The following is a 24,186-nucleotide window of genomic DNA, read 5'->3' on the forward strand; positions in this document are numbered from 1 at the left end:
CCCAATACGGGCCATACCGTACCTCAGGCTGGTACCTGAGGTACCTTCAGGTACGCACGCACGCACAATCACCAAAACACGTGCGTCAAAGAGCCCCGCTCGCTCTCATTCACGTCGTTGGCTATGTATCTCTATCCTAAACCTCTCCCCTACATACTGACCAAGGCAGGAGGGTACTCAAAAGATGGCTGGACATAGAGATTTGATGTGGTATTGGAGGACAACTACACAATCTACGATCCGGACCTCCCAAAGCGCTCTCACGATGCGTCGCCATGCGGCATGCTCCATCACGCTTTCAATCCGAAAAGACTTTTTTTTATCTGCTCAACCTCGAGTCCCACCCATCAAACCCTCCCTCCCTCCCCCACCTGTCCACCGATTAAAGCTTTATGCAATCGCACCTTCGGCAGCCTCCTGAGCATCCGTGATTAACTTCGTGATCTTTCCAATCGCGATCGTATTGCCCTGGTCTCGCAGCGTAAACCGACCGAGCTGCGGGTAATCTTCAAATCGCTCCACACACACACTGCCAGCACCACCCGTCACTTGCATTCGCGCGATGATATTCATGCCTTGCTTGGCAAATCCCGGTGCCTTCTTCGACTTGCGGTTCGTCTTGGGCTCGAGTTTGTGCAAGAGTGCAGCAAACGTCACCTCCTCCGTCGCAGAGTGCACATGCAACACGCAATTGAATCCAGCCGAGATGATCGATTTGAGTTCCAGCAGGCGGATTTGCGCTTCAAACTGGTTGACGCAGTGTACGGGCCGCTTCGGGGAACACAATACGAAACCCGGAGAAATGTCCTCCTCCTCAACACCTTTGATTCGCAATCGGACCTGGTCACCACTGGTGGCGTGCGGAATTTCATCTTCCGTCTCGCCATAGAGTGCACTGATTTGGATTTCCGCACGATTAGGCATCATCAGGTACTTGTTTTCCTTCTTCAGAATACCCGCTTCGATTTTACCTTCAATCATCGTTCCCAAATCGCGATACTTGGCAGCAATAGGCATCATGAACGGCGCAGTAAGCTTACGCTCCAAGCTCTGCATATTGTCTAAGAACTCGAGGAGGGATGGCTGATCATTCCAGGGCGCAACATCTTTGGGCACTCGGTCCTTGATACCAACTGTCGTTTGTGCAGACACAGGTAGGAAGGTGAGGTCAGTCTTGGGGTTGTAGCCAAGGCCTTTCAAGAAGGTCGTGAGCTTGGTGATGCACTCCTTGAACCGCTCCTCGGACCACTGGACTGTGACATCGTCCATTTTGTTCACAGCAATGCAGAGCTTGTTGATTCCCTGCGTCTTGGCAAGAACGGCGTGCTCTCTGGTCTGACCACCTCGTTCAAAACCAGTCTCGTATTCGCCCTTACGAGCTGAAATTACGAGCACGCCGACATCTGCCTGCGAAGCGCCGGAAACCATGTTCGGCACAAATGTTTTGTGGCCCGGAGCATCCAGAATCGAATATCTTCGCTTTTCCGTTTCGAAGAATCCCCTTCCAACCTCGACCGTCTTGCCCTGCGATCGCTCCTCTTTGGTCTGGTCGAGTGCCCATGACAGGTACCAAGACTCTCGGCCCATCTCCTTTGCGTCTCTCTTGTATTTGTCCATTGTTCGCTCGTCGACCATTCCTGTGGCGTACAGAATACTACCACCCAGTGTACTTTTGCCTGCATCGACGTGCCCTAAGAATATCACGTTGACATGCTCTTTGCCATACATCTCCCGGAGGTCTGCCTCGTCAACTTCCTTGGCCTGCTCTTCAGCTGCGAGCTCTACTCTTCGAGCTTCCGCCTTGGTTTCGGCACGAGATGGTGAGGAGCGACCGGATGCATTGGGTGATGTGTTGCCGCTAGCTGGTGTGGATTCGCCTGCTTTCTCAACAGCCTTGGCTGCTGCCACCTTATTGCCCGCCTCAGGCGCTGCCTTGCCTGATGCGTCTTTTGGCGCAGGCTTCTCAGCAGCCGGTGTGGGAGCTGGAACTCCTAGCGAGAGGACCTTGGCGCCGCCCGCCGCCTTTTCCACCTTGGGCGCAGCGGCACCTGTATCCGCCGCGCTCAGCGAAAGCGTCTTGACGGGCGCAGCGCCGGTTGAAGATGTAGCTGCTGCAGGCTTCGCTGCCGCTGCCGGTTGACCAGCAGCAGGGAGTGCTTCGCCGCGTTTGGCAATCATGGGCGCCTGCCGTTGTTGTGGCGGCACATACGCCTGTTGCTGGCTTTGTGGCTGTTGGTATTGTTGGTAGCCTTGCTGGCCATACTGTTGGTAGCCTTGCTGTGCTCCGTAACCATATTGCTGAAATTGTCCTTGCCCGTAGCCCTGCTGGCCGTACTGAGGGTATCCGCCACCGTAGTTCTGACCATATCCATACTGCTGAAACTGTTGGCCCGGCTGGAACGACTGGGCACCTGGAGTGAAACTGCTTGCGCCGGGCACGAAGGCAGTCGGACCGCGCGCAGGCGGGCCTTGGTTGACGTTGAGCTGTGACTGTGTCTGGTTGGCCAGGTCGTCGTCTTGCATGGAGTCTTCCCACGAATCGGCGGGCTGCTGGTCGGCCATGTTCGAATCTCGAGACGTTCGAATCTCAAGAAGGATATGTATTAGATAGCGTAGACGCAATTGCGTGCGGGAGAGTGAAGGTAGCGAGGCGAGACAGGTATAAGTGTGCTCCGTCACTCCGCTCTGCTCTTTGTCAGGTAGCAAGTTGAATGAGGTAGAAGAGTGGTGGCTGTGTGCAGAGCAAAAGTTGAGCTGATGCCCGATGGTGATGGTGGGGGGCTGGGTGGGGCCATTTACTTGGCGCACGGTTTGTCCTGTGGCTCTTTTTGTCTGGAGTGACTTAGTAAGTACATAGTACCAAGTACCTACTCAGGTATATTCCCGCCACCAACCGACCTTCTTCTCCCAAGTCCAAACACATCTCGCACAGACTCGCAGCAAGACGTCAGTTGCGTGCGTGCCTGAAGTCGCCGCTCACTCTCACAAACACGCACACACATACACTCAACAGTGGCTCACCTTCTTCCTCCATGGTAGGTCGGTGACTGACCCGTCCGCAGAGGTTACGCAAGTCTCGAGATGGACTTGCTACTGCACAAAGTCACCCAGCAGGCGGTGCAGTATGCCATCAGGTCGGGCATCACTATGACTTCCGCCTATTGCATTAAAGAGTGTAGCCGCTTGCTCAAGCAGGCTCCCAAGCGGAGTCCTGAGCGTCATGAACTGCTCCAGCTGCAACTTGATCTTGAACAGAAAATCAGAATGATCGCGCAGCCCATCACTATGATTGAGTTGATCGCCGCTCGGGGCAATACGTCCCTGGAGTCAGCCCTGTCTCTCTGCAGGGATTTGCGCTACGACATTCAGGCGTTAGGTCAACGTCTTGACAAGGCGGCTCGCGAAGAGCAGCATCTGCGACAGCACGCCCGCAATGGCGTCTCGCGCGAGGATGCTGACCACGAGTTGGTAGCCATCATCAGTCAGGTGAAGCTCCTGTTGGCCAGAATCGATGGCGCCGTGCCACTGATTACGCTGGCCATCACCACATCTGGTTGCAGCCTGTCTACTTCGCTGTCGGGCACAATCAGCCCCAGCAGACTGTTACAGGCGTCTACTTTTCTGACCGCTGCTGATACGAGCTTCGCCCATTCTCCGATGATGCCTCGTCAGGTAGGGCCCACCTGGACTTGCTGCTTGTATATGCTGTTCGCTAGTCACGCCTCGAGGAGTGAAAGCCACGAGGCAACATGGAAAGAAGTCATTCACAAAGCACGAGTCAAGCTGTGGCGCGTACCGCTTGAGAAGCTCTACTCTCTGCCTGGTGAGCCTAGCAGTCCAGACTTCTGCGATGGACGTTCAATCCCTTCCGATGACAAAGCTGCAGAGTTTGCCTACCAGCTGTCCATCGTAGAGGATCTTGACGATGGCAGGGTTCACACTTTCGAAGACGACGAACCGCAGCCCGGATCCTTCGACGACGTTCCCTTGGCTGGGATCAGAGATATCGTGCCCATACACGAAATCTCCAAGGTATATCCTGCCTGAGAATAGTCCTTTCATTTAGTTGTCCGTATGCATAGCTAACCGACCGTAGATTTTCTACGCTGATACAGGTAAAACAGTCCGAGGAGCCCCCCACGATCTCCACTGAGCGAACACCACACACTGAGGTGCTAAGCACTGAAAGACTGTTGTGCGATGTTCGCATTTCCAGAGAATGTTAGCTTACCTTCCATCTTTTACTATAGGCAAAGTGCTTGGCATTGGGGGCGATGATGAAATCACCCATCCCTGCCTATTGCTTCGGCGCGATTGGCATGCTGAGCCACCGAGACGGATGACCAGGCCGTCGCACGCGCAAACATTCTCCGCTGATAACGACGAGGACGACGATGACGAAAATGAACAATCCCAGATTGATGCGCAGATCCAGCGCGAAGCCACCCCGGATGTATCAAGCCATGAAGAAGCAATGCCTCGCGGCCATTCATGGCGGCTTCCCCCCGATTTGGATCCAGAGTGGATGGCCTTCCAGGTATTTGTGGAGGACGATACTTCTGAGAGCGAAGACGAAGAATCAGAGCACCCACGATCAAGTCCATCTACTTCATTCGAGCCTAGCTTGGCAATGGCAAATCTTAACATTAATTCATCACCACCTGATACCCCGATCAAGCCACGGTCGGCATTAACCCTCTCCCCGGAGAAGCCCACTGGTCCTATAATCAAGACTACTCTGTCACTTTTGGAGATGCTTCTCAAGCTTTCGGCCCTACAGCAGTTCAGACAAGAATCGCATCTTGCCGTCGAAGACGAGCTTCTCAACTTCTTCCTGGAGGATAGTGGCACCGCTGGCGCTGGAGCAGAAAAGCAACACCGCCAGGAGGTCAGACGCGCTGCTATTCAGCGCGTAGGCTTCGGTAAGTAAAGTAACGGCAGTCGAGCGGCGCTCCCTGCTCTTGAAGTCCCATGGAGCTTGAATCCGTCTTGGCCACAAGCTCCAGAATGGACCTCTTGAAGCAGGCAGTACACTCAGAGAAACTTGCTAACCTTCGCCTTTTCACTAGACCCCTACGATGAGTCCCCTATCAAGCGTCGAGGCGAAGAGTACATCAGCCGAGCTGATGGCTCCCCGCGATCTCTCAGAGGCTCACCTAAGCCAACGAGTATTCCACACAACGAAGAGTACAAGTACCAAACACCCGCGCTGGACTTGAGTCGCTCGCCCCAGGATCTTCTGTTGGCCAATCGTGGTGTGGCCTCATCGCCGTCGCCGCTCCCAACTGGATCTCAGCAGACGCCGCCGAGATCTTTCACGCCTGAAAAGGGTAGCTACGCTCAACGCAGAGCCGCACCAGTCAATTCCAACGCGTCGCAATCTGCCGCAAGCAGCGAAGGTTCCGGGACTCCGCCGAGCACACAGAAGACAAGAGCGGCACTGCTACGCGCACGAAATGACACGAAATCACGAAGCCCGCTTCACGAGACACATCCATCCGGCGATGATTGAGAGTGGTGATTTTCTCGTCGTGGTGCTGATAGCATTCTGTGTTTGCACTCTGCTTTGTAGCATCCGTTACATAACGCAGTCGAGGTCTACAAGAAGGATTCTACAAGGAGCAGTGCAGTTCGTCTTTGAGTCTACTGGCAGGACGATACAGCATATTCGGTTATGCTTCATTAGTCCCGTGCGTAGGGCTGAAACATGCTTTTGTCTTCCTCTACTCGTGCTACACTATATCAAAAGTTGGACCTTCTCAGCGCACCTCAGCAGATAGGACGCCTCGTTTTCCCCGCCAGCTCTCCGATCATATCATCAACAAGAGCTGGCCCACCATCAAACTGCGGCCGGTACGAGAACCTGCGATCCTTGGCTGTTATCCCGACTACGGGAAGGCAAGTGAATCCGAGCATTGTCCGCATCTTTTTGTTCACCATGCGAATGCGGGTTTTCGGCCTTGTCTTGCGGCTCACTGAAGGCCAATGATGGCCTCGCCAAGTTTCTACGCCTCTGCTGAGACCACGGGAACTCTCTCACATGCGCAAGGTCGACTTCATCGTCCGCGCTGGTTGTACTACTCTTCGAGGGTGTTGTTGCTTCAGAGGTGAAATAGACGCTGCGCCATCTGGATTCCTCAAGAAATTAGCTTTAAACAGAAGGCATATACGATTGAATCAATCACGTAGTGTCAGTCACCACCAACGAATCATCCATTCAAAAAAAAACGTACTCTGCATTCGCCCAACCTGTTCTGTCAACTTCACTCCAATCCTCCATAAAATAATGCAAAAAGTCACCATGTGTCACACACACAATTTCCTTCTCCGGCCGATTCTTCAACCACACTCGAGCCTGCCGTGCCCGAGCCTGCACAGCTTCCCTATCCGGAGCCCAACGCCCAATTTTCCGATCCCAACCAGGAGTCACATACTGTAAATCCACCGCTTGCCCTCGAAACAGCCCCTCCAACTCCTCTCTCGTAGACCCCGTATCGCACGGCAAATCACTCGTTTCCTGCAACTCCGGCAAACACACGACTTGCAGGGACTTGGGTTCGAGGATAGTTTCTCCAAATGCGAGCAAAGCCGTGCGAATGGTGCGTTTCATCGGGCTGGCAACGACGAGGTCGATCTGCTGATGGGGAAACGAGGAAGGGGATCCTCGTCGTCGTAAGTCGGAGCATTGTTGCTCGCCGAGCGCGGTGAGATCTGGGTCGTGGAGGATGTGGTTGCTAGTGGAGACGTTGTGTAGACCCTGGGCGTGGCGGACGAGATGGAGGATGGGTGGCATGTTTGCTTGGGGCAGGGAGTTTTCTCGCTTTTTTTTTCTCTCTCTTTGACGGTGATGGCCGGATATAGGTTGATTGAGGTGGCTGCGTTTGCTGTGGGAGGTGGCTTGGAGGTGTGCAGTGGTGAATCTAGGTGACTTCAGGCAAATAGATGGATGAGATGTGTGTAATGTCGTGAATGCGACTCCGCAACTGAAAGCCTTTCAGGTGGGAACGGCGGGCTCTCCCTCCCGTCGTGGTGCAGCTGCGACTACCTAGATCAGTTACCTCCCTGGCCGAAAGTTTCATGAAGCAGGTGCGAAAGAGCCAAGAGGAAAGATCGACCGTGTGCTTTCAGAGCTTCACTAAGTGACTTCGAAGAAAAGATGGAGCAGTATCAAAATCATGATTTCCTGGAAGTATATGAGTAGGACCGCCGCACCTCTTGCGCGCCACGAGTTGGGAACTGCTCGTGCGCCAGAATTCCCCCTCTGTGCTGCCGCGTGGCCTGCTTCTATGTAGTATTTCCCGGAAATTATATCGCGATACATTCCGAATCATGCATTCGTAAAGTCATAAGAGATGAGCTCCAAACTGTGGCCCGAGCTGTCGAGTTCCATTAGTCTCTGCTAGTAGTGTATTCCATATTTCGTCGTAAGTTGCGTCAAATCGATATCGTCTGGTCCTCATAATGAACTTAGGTGCCTAGGTACTGCTTCTGCTCGTCGAGATCGAGATCGTCTTGAAAATGAGGAAGGGTGCCTAATTGAGCAGCAGGATCGTATACTGGTGGAGAGCGGCGCAATTTCAGCGCAAGTATCGCCGTGAACGCGCCAGTCATGAAAATCACCAGTATGCTGAGATATGGCGGTGCTTCGTTGAAAAGAGCAGGATGACTGTCGATGAGAGCATTGTAAAGCGCAAAAGGCTTCAGTAAAGACGTCAGCCACAATGCTAAAGCTATAGGGTTGGTTAGCATTGTCTTGCTGGAGACGATGGATATACATACCGAAGGACGCAAACAGAGTGACCAAATTGCCAGCGACCAGTCCGAAGGCTTGCCGGCAACCCATGAAGACGACCGGGCCGGCCACAGGGTAACATATCGAGAAAATCAAAATATTCAGCTTGATGTCGGCGCGGAAGTCTAGGAAGAGGCCTACAGCCGCACCCATCCAGGTGTTGACAAATACTGCGTGCTCACTCGCGGCCGCAAGACTCACAAGGATCGAGTCTCCCTTTTCTTTGAATTCTGCCATCATCGCAGACTGCTTTTCCTTGACGACATCGGCTTGACTCGCGAGTACACCAACCTTCTCCAAAGGTTCGTCGAGGTCTTCGTTGAGTAAAGCAAGTTTGCTAAGAAGGTCACTGCTCAGGCTATTCACCGTTTCCAAATCATTTGTCATCGCATAGGCACGCTGAGCGAAGTCCGCGTGGTACCTTTCGAGTTGGTATTGGTAGACATTGCGAGTCTCTTCGAAATCGTCTCTAATCTTGGTCAGACTCGTGGCCCACCCATTGTCCATTTGCGTGCTCCAGTCCTGTGCCCGGCTTAGGGCACTGTCGAACTGAGTAGTATATTCGTGAATGGTCTGTTTGGCTTCACCCATGGCCACGAGCAGTCCACGGACGTCTCCCGAAACTCCGTTCATGTTGGCTTGAATGCCGTCCAAATGTTCCTTGATGGCTGCCTTGCTTTCGAGGTTGTCCCTCTGGAGCTCCATATGAAATGTGCGCATTTCGTTACCAATCTTACTGAAAAGCTGATCAATGTCACCTTTGATAGCTCTCATGGCCTCGCTGATGTCTGAAGTTGTGCCCAGAAGAACCTGGAAGAAATGCAGCTGCTCGTCCTTGCTTTGCTCAACACGCATAGCTTGGCACATGATCAAACCATCGGTGTTCATATGCGAATATGTGGTCCATGTGTTTGTGTTTTGAATAAGTGCACTAAGGCAAGTCTGTATGTCAGAATCACCCACAGGACGACCTGGCAAAGGGGATTGCGCGGCCTTGCACACAGATGGCAGAGAACTGCCAGCATCCTCGAGCGCACATTGAGTCATACGGATGGCATAGAGCTTCGGGAAGGCCTCGAGCTCCGCTTGAGTGTTGTGAGTGGCCGATGCGTCCGTGGCATCGTACTTTTCACAGGAGTAGACGAGGCCCTGTGCAGCAAGCCGCTTGCACGTTGGAACTCGGTTGGATTTGATCTCGGCGAGGTGGTCTTGAACTTGTCCGAGTCGCTGCGTCCAGTTGGTAGTTGGCTCCAACGACGTGGAGATGGCCAGGTGTGTAGATTCAGCCGAGCCTCGCACGAGCCATGGTGCGATACCCGCGGAGACTGCAAAGAGGTCAGCGCGCTGCGTGTGAAGAAGATTGAGCTTGGCAGGCAGACTTGCCTTGGACGACCCCGATGAGGAGTAGCATGAACATGACCAAGATAGATGAGGAGAACATGGTGAAGTCGAGGTCGTGATTGAGATGTGGCGAGGATGTGTGTTAGTGGCGGTGGTTGCCGCCTGAACCGACAGAGAGCAGTCGCGCGATGAGTTCAATAAGTGGTCGTGGTCGTGGTCGTGATCATGAAGTATTTGTCTGTGTTGGGGTGGAGTGGATAGAAAGTGGGTGATGGTGAGTTGAGAGGTGGCGATGCGGAGAAGGGTGTGTGGTGTGTACGGTAGAGAAGAGCAGCAGAACAGCGACAGTACAAGTAGTACAAGTCGGGAAGTCGTTGAGAAGGTGCAGTGAAATGAAAGTTTCCGCGCGACACCAGCTTCAGTTGTCGAAGCAGTCGTTCACCTACGCTCGAGCTGTTCTTCCTGCAGAACAGGCCTATGGTATGCTGGGCCGTGCGCAGGTGCATGTGACAGGAGAAGGAAATGTGCAAGTGAAGAAAAGGTGAAGTGAAGTGAAGTGAGATGTCGAGAGGAGGACCGGCCATGATGTGTATTACGCCTGTCGTGCTCTGTCGTACCGAGAGTAACCATAATCCAGGCACTGAGGGAGACTGCACCTCCGCCTCAGATCGCATCTTTCGACTCCATCATACATATCATGGCGGCCACCACGTCCACGCGGCACTGCGCGCGCTCATCGAGAATTCTAGCGACTGCCCTCGCGTTCCCAGCAACAGCAACAACAAGTCGCGAACTCACGCTCCCATCCTTCCTCGTTCCAGCGTTCGCTCAAAGACAACCGCAACGCCAACAACAGACCTCACACTTCTCCACGACTCCAACATGCGCGTCCAAACTCGGCAAAATGCCGCTCTCTCTGCCCCCCGGGGTCACCTTTAATGTCATCGAGCCACCCCTCCCATCTCACAATGGTCGCGTCAGCAGAAGTCCACCCGGCGCAAAAGTCGAAATCGAGGGCCCATTGGGGAAAATGAGCATGACGGTGCCTCCGTATGTGCGCATTAGATCCAACGATGAGACCAGAACACATACCGTGAGTATCGCGGATACTGAGGACAAGAAGCAGAAAGCAATGTGGGGTACGTATCCCTCCTAGGAGCACGACAAAACGATGTGTGAAAGCAAGCACATTTTTTTTCTAACACCAGTTTGTCTGTCTGATAGGCACCGTACGAGGATATCTGCAAAATCACATTCTGGGCGTCAGTGAAGGACATGCCGCCATCTTGCGCCTGGTGGGAGTTGGATATCGAGCCACGATCGAGGAGAGTGCTGTGACGAAGAAGCCAGAATATGAAGGCCAGCAATTCGTGTCGCTCAAGGTGGGATACTCGCATCCCATTGAGCTAGGAGTACCCCGGGGCGTGAAAGCGAGCACACCGCAGCCGACGAGAATATTGTTAGAGGGCGTCGAAAGAGAAGTCGTGATGCAATTCGCGGCAGAGATTCGCGCCTGGCGGAAACCAGAACCATACAAGGGCAAGGGAATATTCGTGAATGATGAGACGATTAGGCTGAAGGCGAAGAAGATCAAGTAGACCTAGACCATGGTAGTTGTGGACATGGGTCTCTGCGCTCTACTTTGTACACTATCGATGGCAGGATTGTGAGATGGAATCAATTGGCCAATGTACCACCTGGTTGGTCTGGCTACCACTACCCCTTCCCCCACCCAAGGTCATTGACTAAAGTCCATACAGACTGCTCACTTTTTAACATCGCCTCGCAAGGACCATCATGCGACTGGAACGATGTGTGACTGATACCACCCCTTGTCCAATGAATCTTCTGCGAGATATACGACCGCGATGCAGTGACCGCTACCTAGTCTGCGTGCGCGAGTGATGCGTGCCGGCTTGCATTCAGGGCTTGATCTTACCTTATTATGCATTCGTGCTGCAACCCTGCTTCTGTCTCGATCGCGGCCTTCCCATTCGCACATCCAAGTCGATCCCATAAAGCACCAGCGCGAAGCATAGAAGCAGTTCGTGGATATTCCTCACGATGAAAGGGATGGGCTTGTAAAAACGCGTGCTTCTCCTGCCGATTGAGACAATTACTTGGACGTCTTAACCTTCTTCTTCGGTCGCTCGACTTTGGCGGCAGTATCATCAGCGCTGGCATCTCCGTCGTCATCGCCACCTGCATCAGCCATCTCTGCATCGCTCCCAGCGTCACTGTCGCTCTTAGCATCCGAGTCGAACTCTTCGGCAACATCGGATTCGGAATCAGCCTGGAAGTCCTCGTCGACGGATTCATCGTCCTCGTCAGCACTCCCCCTGTCTCTCTGGACAACTTCCTCATCCTCGCTGCTGACGAGATCAGGGTCGTTCGCGAGAGCAGCAGCAAGCATTCCAGTGTCACCATCCATCTCGTTCTTCGTTTTGATACCTTTGGCCTTGAAGAAGCTCTCGAGAGGCTGCTGCTCTTCTCTGTTGATATTGGAGAACTGGTGATCCGATCCACTCTTCAGTGTCACCGCGATATCGAATGTGCGGCTGGCACTAACAGCTCCGCCCACGCGGCTCATGGTGACACTGGAAATGTTGTCAAACGAGATGTACGTCGCTGGCTTAGGCACAAAGAGGAATGCCTTATCGAGACAGAAGAGGTGGCCCTCGTTTGCCTTGATGCTGCACTTGACTCCACTCATCTGGTGATGGCTGACGAACTGGTCCGAGGGCTGAATCAGGCGCTTCCCAGTAAGACCGTGGAATATCTTCGATACAACGTTGCCAATCGGCGCTTCATACTTGGGCGAAAGCTTGCCAGAGTACTTTTGTAGTTGCTCGTCTGTCATGTTGAGCTCAATCGCCACCTCCTCGTCTTTCTTGAACTGCATAACCAGGAACGGATATCGCGTCTGACCTTGTCGTAGCGGAGGATCGAGACCAATACACAAGAGCTGGTGCATGTCATCGGGCTTCGGCAGTAGAAAGAATCGCTTCGCGCTCTCGTAGGATATCTTGTAGTCGTAGGTCTTGCCGCGTAGTCGAAAAGAGCTCTCGTAAAGGTCGATGTCGAAGCGTCCACGGGGTGTGAGATGCAGGATATCTTGAAAGGTGGCGTATGTGTCTCCTGCAACTTCTCCAATCTCGGCCTTGTTCATGAGCGTCTCGTAGAACAGGTTTGCGGCATTCTGTTGCTCTGCCTCTTCGCCATCTTCCGCGTCCTCACCATCTTCGTCGTCGCCCTTTGCCCTCTTCTCTGTGCCGGGAATGTAAAACCGAATCTCGGTCAATTGATCTGCCGCGCCTCCCATCTTTTTGCCTTTGGCTCTCGCGCCTCCAAGATGACCATTCGTGCCCGTGTCTTCACCATCTGCAGGCAGGGAGAACTCGACTGCGACTTCGTTCTTTCCGGCCAAATTCGTGTTGCTGATTTCGGTGTATGGGATCTCGAAAGCGGGTTGATTGCGGACGTTAAATGCGAGCTCATTTCGTCCCAGCTCATTCTTGCCCCAATTCCAGCCACGTAGAGCATGCTCCTTGTGCTCGAACGGAACGCCATACCATACCTTGAAGCACTTTTGTATCGTCTCGAAGTCCTGTACCTTACGATCAGTGACAATGGCCCATTATAGCTGCAGAAATTGTACCTCTTGTCTGAAGCCATCGAGCTGCACAACACCTTGATTCCTGGCGTAAATTTTCATCTCGTAACCGCGTGCAGCTCTGCTCCATTGCGCGCTCAAGAACTCTCCCTTGTCCAGTGTAAATGTCTGACCACCCGACGGCTTCCATCCCAAGCCCGACTCGGCCAGTCGACACTTGCCGGGATCTTTGGAGAGGTCAAGGTAAATGTTGTCGAATGACTCCCTGTCCGCAGTATTAGCAATCAAGATCGCCATCTTTTGATGGTGGCGGTGTTGCAAGAGCGGAGAGCGCACAACCGCGCACAGGAGCTCTTACATCGCGTCTGTAGATGTCGCGCGACGGAATGGCGTTTGCCACGGTTAGCCGCGTCTGCTGCCTATCGACACGAACGCGGAGGACAGTCGAATCGATGGCGACAGCTGAGGCTGATGGCGGAGAGCGAAGAGCAGAATTCGGCGGAATCGCAGGAGGAGGCGGTGTAGTATGCTGGTAGATGCGACGGAAGCTGTGGGTGAGTGACAGATTGAGTGAAGTGTGCGAGCTAGGAGGTAGAAGAATATGTGATTCCAGTTCGAGCAGCAGCTGTGGTTAACGCGCGACATCCTGGCACGACGCGGGGATGCACGTGACATGCCTTTTCCATCACCCTTCACTTGACTTCACTTCGACTTTGACCTAGGAGGTATCTAATGTATGACCTGACTCAACCCAACAGGAAGTACATGCAGGTACTCCTGTCGCATTCACGTGATATATGTAATTGATATTCATGTCTGCATGACACCTTCTTTGGCCTGATCGAGTGCCTCCAGGTAACGATGGCAGTGAGCAGCAACCGATACTACTTGCCCGTGGTGGTATCGCCGGCCTGCCTTGCCGTCACAGAAGGGACAATACACACCTGTTGCTCATCGTGCAGCGCTACAGAATTTGAGATAGCAGTAGATACATGGACCCTGTCGCCCACGGGATTCAATCGTCCTATTTCACTCCTCATACTTGCGTTTTCAGCATCTGCACAGAATCTAGGGGTGCTCGACATTTCATTCTTTGCAGAGCAGACCACCAAATATCGTCATCATCGACCATCACTACTACTTTCGTTGCCAGATCACAAGAGAAACCGCGCAATGACCACCACTTTCCAAGAGCCCGGTTCAGCAAGTCGAGAATGCAGTGCCTGCATGGACGATCACACGTCAGACTTCATCATGGAGGTCGAAGGCGATCCGGTCTGCCATGACTGCATTCGTCAAATTTTCCATTTCGCCATAGCCGACGATTCCAATTTCCCGCCCGTCTGGTCGGGAACGCCGCTGCAATTAGCAGATTTTGAACGCATCCTTGACGCTTCCATGATCTCAGACTTTCGCGACAAGGCCGAGAAGTACTCAATGCTGCAGCGCCAAGGTGTGAGTGACGACCAAGCCACGCAGACTGTGGAAAGGGGATGCTGACTATATGCATCGTCAAGGCCGGGTCGGAAACAGAACTCAGCGAGCAGGACAGAGTGCTTTCTAATTTTCAGGGCCTCTAGCAGGGGAAAGACTACCAGATCTGGTAAGTAACAGGTCGAAGGCATCTTCATTGCTCCATGTCTCACCGGCATCACGCTCTATGCGAGTACTGAGCTTAAACGCATAACTCGCTGAAACAGGCCTGCATATTCAGAGAGAACCTGCTAACACTTCGACTTGCTGCTGTAGTCCAGGATGCAAAACGGCCGTCCAGCTCCGAGATGGCTGCAATCACATCACGTGTATATGCTCTGCTTCATTCTGCTTCATCTGCGGACACTTTGCTCAAGAAAATTCCAACCACTGGGTTCGTGGGGGCTGTCCCAGGTACCACCACTCTGATCACCATTTGATGGTGCAAAGCGTGACACGTCAGATAGAACAGGCCTCTCGAATAGCACGCCTTTCACCAGTCCGTCATCGCTCACCCCTTCTAGCAAACCTGGAGAGGAGTTTTGCGTCCGTCGCGGTTGGCACCAATCACAACGCGCGCCCGTGGGAGAGAGGAATTTCATCTCACCAGCGAGCGACTGGATCATCGGCAATTCGGCCAACAGGGGTGCACTTCAACGAAGCTGAAGGACCACTTACTGCGGCACCGGATTTGCTTACCCCAGTACCTTTGTGGGTCCTCCTTCATTCATCGGCGCATCGACAAGATACAAGGCAGACATCTGACCAATTGAGGAGTCTTGGTCTTTTGCCTACATCCCATGCAACAAATCGACTACTGGTCGCTGCTATACAAGCCAGAATCAATCATTCTTATGGCCACGATCGGACTGGGAGGTCCATCCAACCGGAGCAATCTAGCCGTGTCCCGCGAAATGCGAGGGAGCATGGCACAACCCACTTACACGCACAAATTGCGCGCGCAGCGGTCGAGTCGAGGTCACGTCGAGCCGTTGGCGTGGTTGTCACGATGAATGGTGAGCAAGACGACGAATTCAATATGGAATCGAACACCTAGTCGGAACATATGCTTGTACTGCTCATCAAGATGGTAATACTCGCTCTTTGTTGCATTGTGGCACTTGCACGGAGAATGTATTCAAGGACATGATATGATTACACGGCCTGTTCTCCCAGGGCAACGAGAGGAGATGTTACTAGGGCATAGAAGTGGATTCGAAGCAAACTTTCATTGGCTGCATCTTGCAGCAGTACTTTGACGGTCTCGGGGAAGAGGACGTCTGTACCTACCCTACCTTCGTATTGATGATCATGTAGAGCCTCTTCCCAATCCTTCCGTACCGGGCATTCATGCCATTTTTCGTGTTATATTTTCGCTTTTAGTCCTGCCAACCTTCTCATGTCCGCAAAAGTCCATGTTGTATGAGATACTGGACAATGTCCGGGCTGATGGTAATACCATGATCCTGTCGACCACGTGCATGCTCCAGCCTATTCTGCTCAATAATACGGCGCGAATCATACATTCGTCGCCTACTTTGTAAACCTGATGGCGCAAGGTACTCGTCGGAATCGGATTGATCCGCCGTGGGCTCCACAATGGCGTCGCCGTCCTCGTCGAATTGCTGTGGTTGCGGGCGCCGTCGAGCTATTCGAACTCCGATACGCATGGGTGTAGGAGAAGAAGGAGGATTGGGGTTGACTCCTCGACCCAGTCGAGCTTCCTCTCGGGCGCGACCGTCAGGGGAGAATATCTGTGCATTCCGAGGATTAGTTTATTTATTGCCCTCTAGCTTCATCGACACGGACGGCGAGGTGTCACCGCATATTCAGGTTGTATTTACCTTGATGGTGTTGTCGATGCCGGAGACGGCTAGCATCGTTTCATATGGATGTCCTTGAACCACGTTGACTACTTCGCCATCGCCCTCGAGAATATTCACGAGCTTTGTGGTTTTGCGATCCCAAATGAAGAAGTTGCCGTCATCGGAACCGGAAACGACATATTCGTCGTCATTGCCTACATGTAGGCAGGTAGGAAAGCGGTCACGGGTTGTTAGCAACACAACTCGCAGTATTGTAATCTTACACATAACACACTGACTTACCGAAGTAGTTGACATCCTTTACCGTCCTGGTGTTAGAGTGCCCGGTGTAATTTCGGAATGGCTTCGCGCAGAAAACATCCGGTTCGACACCAGACTTGAGTCGTTGACGCTCGAAAGCTGCAGTGTAGATGAAGCGAGGCACCCCTAAATTCGGGACACCGTCTTCCTCGTCTGGATCGGAGCTAGATTCCGAAAGGGAAGTTTCATCGTCCTCCTCCTCATCTTCTTCTTCTTCTTCATCACTAGTCACGGCATCGTCATCATCATTGGACTCCGATATCCCCTCTCGTTGCTGCTGGGATTCGGTATCGTCAACCATGAGCGCAACAGCTGTTTGGCCACTATCATCAGTCATGTCGATGGTCCGCACGTTGACCTCTTCATCTTCGTCGTGAGGGTGCAGGAGGTTGATGCGGGATTCGTCTGTAGTAGCCTCTCTGGTAGCGTGGCCCAGTCCACCGAAAGCTCGATCAACATCAGCGAACTTGAGGCCTCTTGTCGCATTCAACAAAACGCCACGTGCGACCTCAGAGGCCCAAAATCGACATGCCGTGATTCGATCCTGAGTGTCAATATCGCCTCCGGCGGAGGAGAGGTCCGCGAACGGCTTTCTTACTGCCGCGGCGAATGCGAACACTGCTGCACTCTCGTTTTCGAATAATTGTCGTTCCGTATCAGCTTCGAATCGATTCGTTTCGACGTTGACGATCGGTCGATCACTGGCCAGCTGTAGAAGATACGGAATGAGAATTTCGTCAACTGCTTCTGAGCCGGCTTCACTTTCAGAAATTGGCAATCTTGATGCAGCTTTGCTCGTTGTGGGCATATCTTCGGGTCTCGTGAAGCCTTCGATGAGACGTCCTACTCCAGAATCAAGCCAAAGCAGAATGGACTTCAGAAACTCGTAACTGAAAAGTTCTTGCTGACGCACTGCGAGGTCGCTGCGCCTCGCCTCAACAGAGGTGAAGTGAGCCGCCAATGGGCCAGCTGGCACCGTTGAGCCACCGATGATAGCACGAGCCAAAGTACCTGCTGCCTGCACAAATCTTCTACTGCTTTCACGGTGATACCGTAGCTTCTGTTGCTCGTAAATTTGCTCGGGGCCAGGATCCAGAGGATATCGCCATCCACGCATGATTGCATCCATGCTAGGAATTGCAGATGCTGCCAATTCCAGGGCGTTGTGGAAGGATGCGGCATTTGTCGAACTGCCCGAATCGAACATTGAAACTTTGATACGCAAAACAAGGTCAGCGATATGGCGCGCCTATCTCGGGGCGATTGATTAGCTCAAGGTACACAACGTTCACAGATGCAACTCACAGCACGTTGGGTTTCTGTGACTGGTGCAGTCAGCTGATCTCCAGCCGAGAGCGGTATATCCTCGCTTTGACCATTCTGGTAACGAATTCGCAACGATGCATCATTGTTACTGTGTGTTGCTGAGTGTTCTATGCGCCGCTTCGAGGGGTCAGCTGCCCCGTGTGCCAAGGAAGCTGTGCTGCCTGCTGCCACACGTTTTCGCTTTCGTTGGCCGCTATCACGGAATGCTGTAAGAAGGAAATCAGCACAACGCACTCCATTTTGCAGTATGACAGATCTCCACATGGCTGCATGGTCCTGGAGTCTTCATTTGACTGACCTTTATCTGCGTTAGGTTCCCGTAGCAAATCAAAGCTATAGATGTCGTCCCCTGAATAGCTGACGACGATTTCGTCAGGGCGCGCGTCAGAAATCTTGAGAGCTGTTACATGGCCGTTATCTGAACGTCTCATTTTCTTCTGGCCCTTGGGAGCAAACTTCTTTACACACTGTGTGGCTGATGTGAGCAGTTCCTGATCTTCAGAAGATAACTGGCTGATCGGCAAGAGGTGAGCTCCTTTCTCTTTGAGCTTGTCGCGGCCAGTCATTCGTCGGTCGTGTAGCAGAGCATGCAAATGAGCTCCACCTAAGGCAATGTAGTATGGTTGAGAAGGACTGCAAGATATGGAGTTTAAGTCCAAACCATATCGTTTATACGAGATCAGGGGAGGTGGAGCGGACGAATCTGCAATAAGTCAGCGTTCTATGCATGGCCATAAGACGTGGTCCGCTGGCATGCATGATGGCACGCTTGGCAGCTGTCTTATGGACGCTGTGGAAGATGCATATGTCATACCATGGCCAAAACGAAATCCTCGAGAAGGCGGGTAAGCTGAAGAAGGGAGCCTGAGGTCCCATTGCCTTACCTCGCCGTCCTCGGAACAGCTGAGAAACAGATGGGGAGAGGACTCTGTGACGATGCGCTTGACTCTGTCACCATGGGATCGATACACCCTCGCATTGGTATTTCCATCAGTCAAGTAAGTGGTCTGGCTTCCGCGCCGTCGTCTGCCCACGCTCGCCAGCGCGGATGCGCGCGAGGCATGTCCCGCTGAACCAGCGTATTCGAGATCAAAGACGCGTACTTCGCCATCGCCGGCTGCTGTGACGACGGTCTTGTCGGCCGAGTGTGGCATAAACTTGACACTGAAGATGTTCTGGGTATGACCAGTGGCGACACTCGTGGTCAACTTGAGCGGTTGGGTGCTGTCGTCGCCGGGCAGATATCTGTGAATGTTGACATGGACATCATCACTCCCCGAGGCCAGAAGGTGGCCATCTGAGGACCAGCTCAGCGCATTGACGCAGCCTGAGTGGCCGTCCAGCTCCTGAACGATGTCAAGCCCCGTGACCAGGTGGCGGTCGCTGTAGAGGCGACGGCGATAGCGCTGGGAGTCGCTGAGCTCGCGCAGATGCAACTTGGTGATGAAGTTGGCCTTCATTGTGTCGCTACTCGCTTCAATCGGGGGCGGCCGACATTTGTGGCAGAAGCAGAGGCAGAGACAGAGGCGATGGTCGTCTTGCGGGCATATATAAGTATACATGTACCTAACATGTAGGAGGTGAGGTACCTCCACCTCTGTACTTCTCCCCACATCAGATGCCAAGACTTGCTCGCTGCTCTCATTCACTGCCTGCCTGCCATGTACTTTCACCTCACTTCACCTCACCTCATCACTACACCACCTTCTCAAATATCTTCTCGCGCCCTGTCTTCGGAGGTACGTGTATACAACACGACCAGCATGTCCAGCCGACTCCCCAAAATCAGCATCACCTTTTGCACACAATGTAAGCACTTCTTCAGAAGTAGATCCAAGTAGGTAAGGTCAAACCACAAGCTAAAAGAAAGCCATCACATCTCCTTCAATCCACAGGCAAATGGATGCTTCGCGCCACCTACTATGCCCAAGAACTGTTTTCAACATTTGGCCCCACGATCGGCGAAATTGCCCTCATTCCCGCCACAGGTTTGTTTCTTGTTTTTTTTTTCTTCGATCTCTCTGTCGCGCGCATGAATGTGTTCATTTCATTCACGATATACTCGAATTGAGGGAGAGAATGATGATGAATCTAACAGATGTGCTATAATGCCATGAAATCAATACAGGAGGCATCTTCACTGTGGATCTGACGTACAAGCCGACACAGGCGCAGTTGGAGATGGGAGATGATCCCGACGAGGCCAAGGATGTGGTACTTTGGGATCGGAAAACGGAGGGGGGATTTCCCGAGTAAGATATGACCACGGCCTTGATTTAATGTTGTAGCATCATCTCTCAATGTGTGCGTGAGAGAGGGGGAGGATGAGAGAAAAATAAAAGAGGAGTTGTTGAACTAACGGGTGATGCAAAAATTTCAAAGAACGAAAATCCTCAAGCAACGAGTGAGAAATTATATTGAGCCGGAGAAGAAACTCGGTCACTCGGACACGCCCGCGAATAAGGTCAAGAACAGTGATGATCATGATGATCATGATGAGCCTGAAGTGCAGCAAAAGGGAACTGCAGAGGTTTGCGAAGATTGCAAGTAGACCATCATCATGACTCGCATTCGAAGACGCAGCAGGCAATGACATGAGCAAATGATATAAAAATTCACGGTGGACTGTAGTAATGGCTTTGAACTGCAAAGACTCCATCCCATAAGACGTGTATAGGGTAGTCAAAGAAGATCTGATTCAGTCATCAAACTCTTCATTCAGCTCATCGATCAGCCGATTCTCGGCGTCACTATCGCGCCCGCGACCTCCAATACCACCGTCCTGTCCAACTCGATGGTAGCCTCGTCGCGATGGCGTGTATCGCGCACAAGATGAGGTGAGGATGATGAAAAGGTCCTAAGAGGTCAAGTCAGCATACTCAGAACCGACTTCGCCGTCTGAACGGACTGCGGCATCGTACTCTGAAGAAACTGAAGATGCCTTGCCACAGGCCGTAGTTGGGCACTTGCTGCCACCCTCGCTGCTGTAATACCGCGCGATTATACACGCAACCTCCCACAAAGTAGACCATGATGGCTATCACGACAATCACGCCAAAGACTCCGGCCGGGTTGAGCGTGGCTTTACTCGTGTTCGCAGTGGCGCATGCCGCGGCAGATCGTCCTTCGAAGAAGTAGGTGCACTCGTCCATGGTGCCCACGAAGCTGAGTTTCAAAGGAGGTGCAAGAGGATCCGTGTCGCAGAGCATGCTGATGACGGTGCTCTTCCTCCTCACACTACTGGTCGTTGTTTTCATAGTATCGTTGTTTTTGTTGTTGCCCTCATCATCAGCGAGAGCCCTTTGCTGCAGATTCTCGCCCATCATCGCTCTCCTCTCGCGGGCCTCTTCACACGGGCTGCCATCTGTATAGTTCAAGACCAGCTTCCTCCCCCTCATGACCAGTTCCGAGTTCTGTTGCCTGAAAGCGCGCGTTAATCGGCTGCTCTCGCTTGCGCCTAGTTCTGTAGCCGCACTCACCCAAGACTGTACACCTTGTCGCCCTTCCTGTAGAAAGCACTCACGTTCCGCCAGACATTCTTGTCCACGCCCACGACATCTTCGATGGGCTCTACCACAGGTCCGCAGAAGTTGACGGTGAAGTTGTAGCCGACATCGTAGCCAGTCGCATTCCAGCTGTGCTCTTTGGGATGTTTCGCTTTCGAAGTGACAGGATCGGGAATGAGTAACGACGACAGGTCGAAGAACGAACCGGTGGTCGGAGACGTAATCGTACAAGGCTTGTCGGCGTTCTTGTTGCTGTTGCTGCTGTCGGCGGCGGACGCTATGGCGGCGGTGCAGGCAAGGTAGAAGGCTAGGGGCAGCTTCATAGTGCGAGCGCGTTTGGACCGTGCTACCGCAAGCGAGGCATGAGTATATATATGACTCTTCAGGTACGTCCAATTCCTCGATGGTGAGTACAACGTACGAGTATTATTATTGTCGCAACATCAGATGGGAGGGACACATTGCTACAAACCTGGCTAGAACTAACTATACGGAGGAGGTGTGCACCATTCAACTTTTGCCCGCATTGCGACGCAGGGTCTGCCTATCAGATCCACCCAGCCACAACCTTGCTTCCTTGCTCCCTTGCTATAACGACGCAACATGTACAGTTGGTGAAACGCAGGCTGTAATAAGCACAGAGGCAACCTCACAAGTGCATGTTGCATTCATTCGTTATGCTGAAGATCTTCTATTCTGCTATACACGGTCTGGAGTCGATATGCTACAAGCGGACACGAAGAAAATGGAGCCTCACCCGACAAGCAGACTCTGTAGTCTGCTTTCCGCAGATATGACCTGCATTCGTAGTTAGCCAGTGCACATGATCGTGTACGGAAGGGCAAGTATACTCACATCGACTGCTTGCCGGACTTCGAGCACTCGTCTGCATTCTCCCACCCAGTCTCTGCTCAATACACCCGCCCAGCCCTTGAGTCCATTCACCTCGCGTGCGGCTGCATCTAGATCGCCTTCCTCTAGTAGAACTTCTGCTCTCGCGAGTGTGGCCTCCACGTCATCTCCCTCTGGCAGACCGCGATCAGCCTTCTTCTGGAACATGAATTTGCTCAAGACTGCAGAAGCAGCGTGACTAGCCACTCCAGCGTCCTCTGGCAAGAGGCTTGCCTTCCGGACCTCTGACGCTACACGGCGGAATCGATCGATCAAATGCGCAGGCGATGGAATACCACGCTGGTAAGCAGCAGGATGTATCGAGGCGATAGCAGCACTGACAACATCGTTGTCCTTACTGACCTCCTTTAGTGCCACGAGCTCGTCGATGAATGGCGTGGGAGTGTCGGATGCCTGCAGCTTGGCTCTCACAGCTTCCAGGGCCACTTGAAGATGTTGTGTTTGTAAGGTCGCATCGACAACTTCATTCCATTGCGATGACAGCTTCTCGAGCTGCGCGACACTGCCCGACAGTTCATCGAGTTTAGAAAGCCTGCCGCCGCGCTCTTCCTCAACCTTGCTTCGGACACTTTCCATAAACTTCTTTTGCAGAGAAATCTCCTGCTCAATAAGCTCGTTCTGTTTCTTCTGCTCGTAGACTTTCCTCGCAGTGTCCAATTCCGCGGACAGCTTGTGCTGATAGCTCGAACTGAGCTTTTCCCGCTCCTGCTCGTATTCTTCACGCCATCGCGTTTCCTGATCGCGCATTTCGCCCTCTAGCCGCCGAACGAGTTCTTTGGCTGCCTGGTCGAACTCCAGGTGGGCATTCTTGATCTCGGTCTCGGCATCGTGCGCAGCTTTGGCTTTTGCAAGCTTAATCTCTTCTATGACCTTATCGAGATTGCTCTTGGCTTGTGCGAGGACTGAGCCAAACTTTGAGGAATCAGGTGTGTTGTTGATGGCTGTTATGATGCCATTGACCAGCTTAATCGCCTCTTGCACAGCGGGCTCATGTGCCTCCGGCGCGCTAAGGTGATCGATCGTGGGGACGGGTGTGGGTGCTGGCTGGGCCGTAACGGATTCAGAAGACTGCCCGACTTGCTTAGCAGGGGATTTCGGCGAGGCTTCTGTTGTCAAAGGCTTCGTGGGCTCTTTCACAGACTGCATCTTGGGTGCCGGTTTTGGGTCATTCTCTGCGAGAGCACTGGTATGTCTGCCTCGGAGACCCACATCACCGCCATCGTTCTCTGCCTTGGCCACACGCGGGCTGATGCCACTCTGCCGCCCAATGGTCACCTTGTTCTCGCCGCGGGTCTGTGGCCAGCTGTTGGAGGAAGAAGACGAGGAGCTCGGGAAGCGCTTGCGGAACTCGCGCTCCTCGAAGTATGACACGGCATCCTCGCCATATGGGACGTATTCCGTGAAGAAGTCGTGGAAGTTGTCATTGATGAGCGAATAATAGATACCTCCACCGTAACCAAGCGCAGACAAGATGATGAGGGTGAAGAGAAAGCGCCGGAAGCGTCCCTTCTTCTTGGGAGGGGGCGGAGGAGCTGACGAGGGCCCTGTCTTTGCGGTGCCCGTGCCAGTGGGAGGGAGATTGCCGACGGTGGTCGAGGGCGCGGGAGGATTGGACTGGACCTGAGTAGGAGTAGGGGGGGTCAACGGCGACTGTTCGGGCGTGATGGAGGAGGAGGAGGTGGTGGTGGCCGACGGGAGGACTGGAGGCTTCGGTACTCCTGCGGTCGTGCTGCTGTCGCTGCCGGGTAGGACGACCTTGTCAGTCGTCGGCGGGGCGGGAACGGCATATGCTCTCTACGGAGAAGTGCGTGGTCAGCGTGCTGTGGTAGTGGTGGTTGTGGTTGCTGCTCAACATACTGCTAGAGGTTGCAGCCGCTGCGACTGCCATTGGCGAGCCCCTCCGGCGCGTATGCCATGCTCTAGGCACTTGCCGCTTCGAGCTACAGCTATGCGCAGCATGTTGAGCTGGCAATATCTGTGTTGGAGAAGTGTTAGGTTCAAAGGGAATGTGTATGTAAGGTACCTAAGGTTCGCTCGAAGTTGTGAAGCCAATGTGAGAAGTCGGCGGTCTTCCGCGCCCTCCGCCAATCAACGAGA

The 24,186-nt window shown here is 53.1% G+C and overlaps 11 protein-coding genes across 11 annotated transcripts; 4 read left to right on the forward strand and 7 right to left on the reverse strand.

The window, feature by feature from the left end:
• Positions 1–378: 378 nt before the first annotated feature.
• Positions 379–2,709, reverse strand: SEPMUDRAFT_146471 (GTP_EFTU-domain-containing protein). Its single transcript, XM_016903671.1, has one exon. It carries the CDS (start codon positions 2,560–2,562, stop codon positions 391–393), a length of 2,172 nt encoding a protein of 723 aa, XP_016765555.1. The 5' UTR covers positions 2,563–2,709; the 3' UTR covers positions 379–390.
• Positions 2,710–2,764: 55 nt separating this feature from the next.
• Positions 2,765–5,512, forward strand: SEPMUDRAFT_153394 (Ran-binding-domain-containing protein; the record flags this gene model as incomplete). The annotated part of the gene is made up of 6 exons (XM_016907509.1): positions 2,765–2,845; positions 3,014–3,035; positions 3,065–4,032; positions 4,097–4,115; positions 4,251–4,922; positions 5,070–5,512. 6 exons carry the CDS (start codon positions 2,765–2,767, stop codon positions 5,510–5,512), a joined length of 2,205 nt encoding a protein of 734 aa, XP_016765556.1.
• A 705-nt stretch (positions 5,513–6,217) lies between these two features.
• On the reverse strand, positions 6,218–6,793 carry SEPMUDRAFT_36394 (phosphoglycerate mutase-like protein; the record flags this gene model as incomplete). The annotated part of the gene is made up of 1 exon (XM_016908637.1): positions 6,218–6,793. The coding sequence occupies one exon, from the start codon at positions 6,791–6,793 to the stop codon at positions 6,218–6,220; it is 576 nt and encodes a 191-aa protein (XP_016765557.1).
• Positions 6,794–7,327: 534 nt separating this feature from the next.
• On the reverse strand, positions 7,328–9,763 carry SEPMUDRAFT_130184 (uncharacterized protein; the record flags this gene model as incomplete). Its single annotated transcript, XM_016902344.1, has 4 exons — positions 7,328–7,376; positions 7,484–7,730; positions 7,780–9,117; positions 9,751–9,763. The coding sequence occupies 4 exons, from the start codon at positions 9,761–9,763 to the stop codon at positions 7,328–7,330; spliced, it is 1,647 nt and encodes a 548-aa protein (XP_016765558.1).
• Positions 9,764–9,830: 67 nt separating this feature from the next.
• Positions 9,831–10,731, forward strand: SEPMUDRAFT_113429 (60S ribosomal protein L6; the record flags this gene model as incomplete). Its single annotated transcript, XM_016901030.1, has 2 exons — positions 9,831–10,272; positions 10,358–10,731. The coding sequence occupies 2 exons, from the start codon at positions 9,831–9,833 to the stop codon at positions 10,729–10,731; spliced, it is 816 nt and encodes a 271-aa protein (XP_016765559.1).
• SEPMUDRAFT_146472 (SSrecog-domain-containing protein) lies at positions 9,842–13,322 on the reverse strand. The gene is made up of 4 exons (XM_016903672.1): positions 13,105–13,322; positions 12,792–13,011; positions 10,362–12,740; positions 9,842–10,276 (listed from the first exon to the last, which is right to left on the reverse strand). Coding segments are annotated over exons 1-3 (1,713 nt in total). The 5' UTR covers positions 13,107–13,322; the 3' UTR covers positions 9,842–10,276; positions 10,362–11,249.
• Positions 13,323–13,919: 597 nt separating this feature from the next.
• On the forward strand, positions 13,920–14,659 carry SEPMUDRAFT_113431 (uncharacterized protein; the record flags this gene model as incomplete). The annotated part of the gene is made up of 4 exons (XM_016901031.1): positions 13,920–14,201; positions 14,264–14,299; positions 14,361–14,412; positions 14,496–14,659. 4 exons carry the CDS (start codon positions 13,920–13,922, stop codon positions 14,657–14,659), a joined length of 534 nt encoding a protein of 177 aa, XP_016765561.1.
• An 853-nt stretch (positions 14,660–15,512) lies between these two features.
• SEPMUDRAFT_146473 (WD40 repeat-like protein) lies at positions 15,513–19,142 on the reverse strand. Its single transcript, XM_016903673.1, has 6 exons — positions 18,486–19,142; positions 17,970–18,374; positions 17,651–17,877; positions 16,328–17,594; positions 16,064–16,239; positions 15,513–15,973 (listed from the first exon to the last, which is right to left on the reverse strand). The coding sequence occupies exons 1-6, from the start codon at positions 19,129–19,131 to the stop codon at positions 15,617–15,619; spliced, it is 3,078 nt and encodes a 1,025-aa protein (XP_016765562.1). The 5' UTR covers positions 19,132–19,142; the 3' UTR covers positions 15,513–15,616.
• Positions 19,143–19,375: 233 nt separating this feature from the next.
• SEPMUDRAFT_130187 (Seleno_W_rel-domain-containing protein) lies at positions 19,376–21,601 on the forward strand. Its single transcript, XM_016902345.1, has 6 exons — positions 19,376–19,480; positions 19,567–19,659; positions 19,800–19,923; positions 20,054–20,528; positions 20,593–21,091; positions 21,151–21,601. Exons 1-4 carry the CDS (start codon positions 19,435–19,437, stop codon positions 20,220–20,222), a joined length of 432 nt encoding a protein of 143 aa, XP_016765563.1. The 5' UTR covers positions 19,376–19,434; the 3' UTR covers positions 20,223–20,528; positions 20,593–21,091; positions 21,151–21,601.
• SEPMUDRAFT_146475 (mannose 6-phosphate receptor domain-containing protein) lies at positions 19,661–21,601 on the reverse strand. Its single transcript, XM_016903674.1, has 4 exons — positions 21,151–21,601; positions 20,593–21,091; positions 20,054–20,528; positions 19,661–19,923 (listed from the first exon to the last, which is right to left on the reverse strand). Exons 1-3 carry the CDS (start codon positions 21,498–21,500, stop codon positions 20,370–20,372), a joined length of 1,008 nt encoding a protein of 335 aa, XP_016765564.1. The 5' UTR covers positions 21,501–21,601; the 3' UTR covers positions 19,661–19,923; positions 20,054–20,369.
• A 202-nt stretch (positions 21,602–21,803) lies between these two features.
• Positions 21,804–24,069, reverse strand: SEPMUDRAFT_146476 (uncharacterized protein). The gene is made up of 3 exons (XM_016903675.1): positions 23,947–24,069; positions 22,033–23,883; positions 21,804–21,975 (listed from the first exon to the last, which is right to left on the reverse strand). The coding sequence occupies exons 1-3, from the start codon at positions 24,046–24,048 to the stop codon at positions 21,931–21,933; spliced, it is 1,998 nt and encodes a 665-aa protein (XP_016765565.1). The 5' UTR covers positions 24,049–24,069; the 3' UTR covers positions 21,804–21,930.
• Positions 24,070–24,186: the final 117 nt, after the last annotated feature.

The sequence above is a fragment of the Sphaerulina musiva genome (assembly GCF_000320565.1).
Source record: "Sphaerulina musiva SO2202 unplaced genomic scaffold SEPMUscaffold_1, whole genome shotgun sequence".
Lineage (NCBI taxonomy): Eukaryota > Fungi > Ascomycota > Dothideomycetes > Mycosphaerellales > Mycosphaerellaceae > Sphaerulina > Sphaerulina musiva.

Bases quoted from the DNA above. Each gene is read 5' to 3' on its own strand.
- SEPMUDRAFT_146476 (XM_016903675.1), bottom strand. From the start codon at position 24,048: ATGCTGCGCATAGCTGTAGCTCGAAGCGGCAAGTGCCTAGAGCATGGC. The intron at 23,884-23,946 runs GTATGTTGAGCA...ACTTCTCCGTAG, and splicing joins AGCGGCTGCAACCTCTAGCA to AGAGCATATGCCGTTCCCGC. The intron at 21,976-22,032 runs GTGAGTATACTT...CTACGAATGCAG, and splicing joins AAGTCCGGCAAGCAGTCGAT to GTCATATCTGCGGAAAGCAG.
- SEPMUDRAFT_146473 (XM_016903673.1), bottom strand. From the start codon at position 19,131: ATGAAGGCCAACTTCATCACCAAGTTGCATCTGCGCGAGCTCAGCGAC. The intron at 16,240-16,327 runs GTAAGTCAGTGT...GCCTACATGTAG, and splicing joins AAAGGATGTCAACTACTTCG to GCAATGACGACGAATATGTC. The intron at 15,974-16,063 runs GTAAATACAACC...CGGAATGCACAG, and splicing joins GCATCGACAACACCATCAAG to ATATTCTCCCCTGACGGTCG.
- SEPMUDRAFT_146475 (XM_016903674.1), bottom strand. From the start codon at position 21,500: ATGAAGCTGCCCCTAGCCTTCTACCTTGCCTGCACCGCCGCCATAGCG. The intron at 21,092-21,150 runs GTGAGTGCGGCT...GCGCGCTTTCAG, and splicing joins GACAAGGTGTACAGTCTTGG to GCAACAGAACTCGGAACTGG. The intron at 20,529-20,592 runs GTACGATGCCGC...TTGACCTCTTAG, and splicing joins GCATCTTCAGTTTCTTCAGA to GACCTTTTCATCATCCTCAC.
- SEPMUDRAFT_146472 (XM_016903672.1), bottom strand. The intron at 12,741-12,791 runs GTACAATTTCTG...CGTAAGGTACAG, and splicing joins TCGATGGCTTCAGACAAGAG to GACTTCGAGACGATACAAAA.
- SEPMUDRAFT_130187 (XM_016902345.1), top strand. From the start codon at position 19,435: ATGTCCAGCCGACTCCCCAAAATCAGCATCACCTTTTGCACACAAT. The intron at 19,481-19,566 runs GTAAGCACTTCT...TTCAATCCACAG, and splicing joins CATCACCTTTTGCACACAAT to GCAAATGGATGCTTCGCGCC. The intron at 19,660-19,799 runs GTTTGTTTCTTG...AAATCAATACAG, and splicing joins TGCCCTCATTCCCGCCACAG to GAGGCATCTTCACTGTGGAT.
- SEPMUDRAFT_146471 (XM_016903671.1), bottom strand. From the start codon at position 2,562: ATGGCCGACCAGCAGCCCGCCGATTCGTGGGAAGACTCCATGCAAGAC.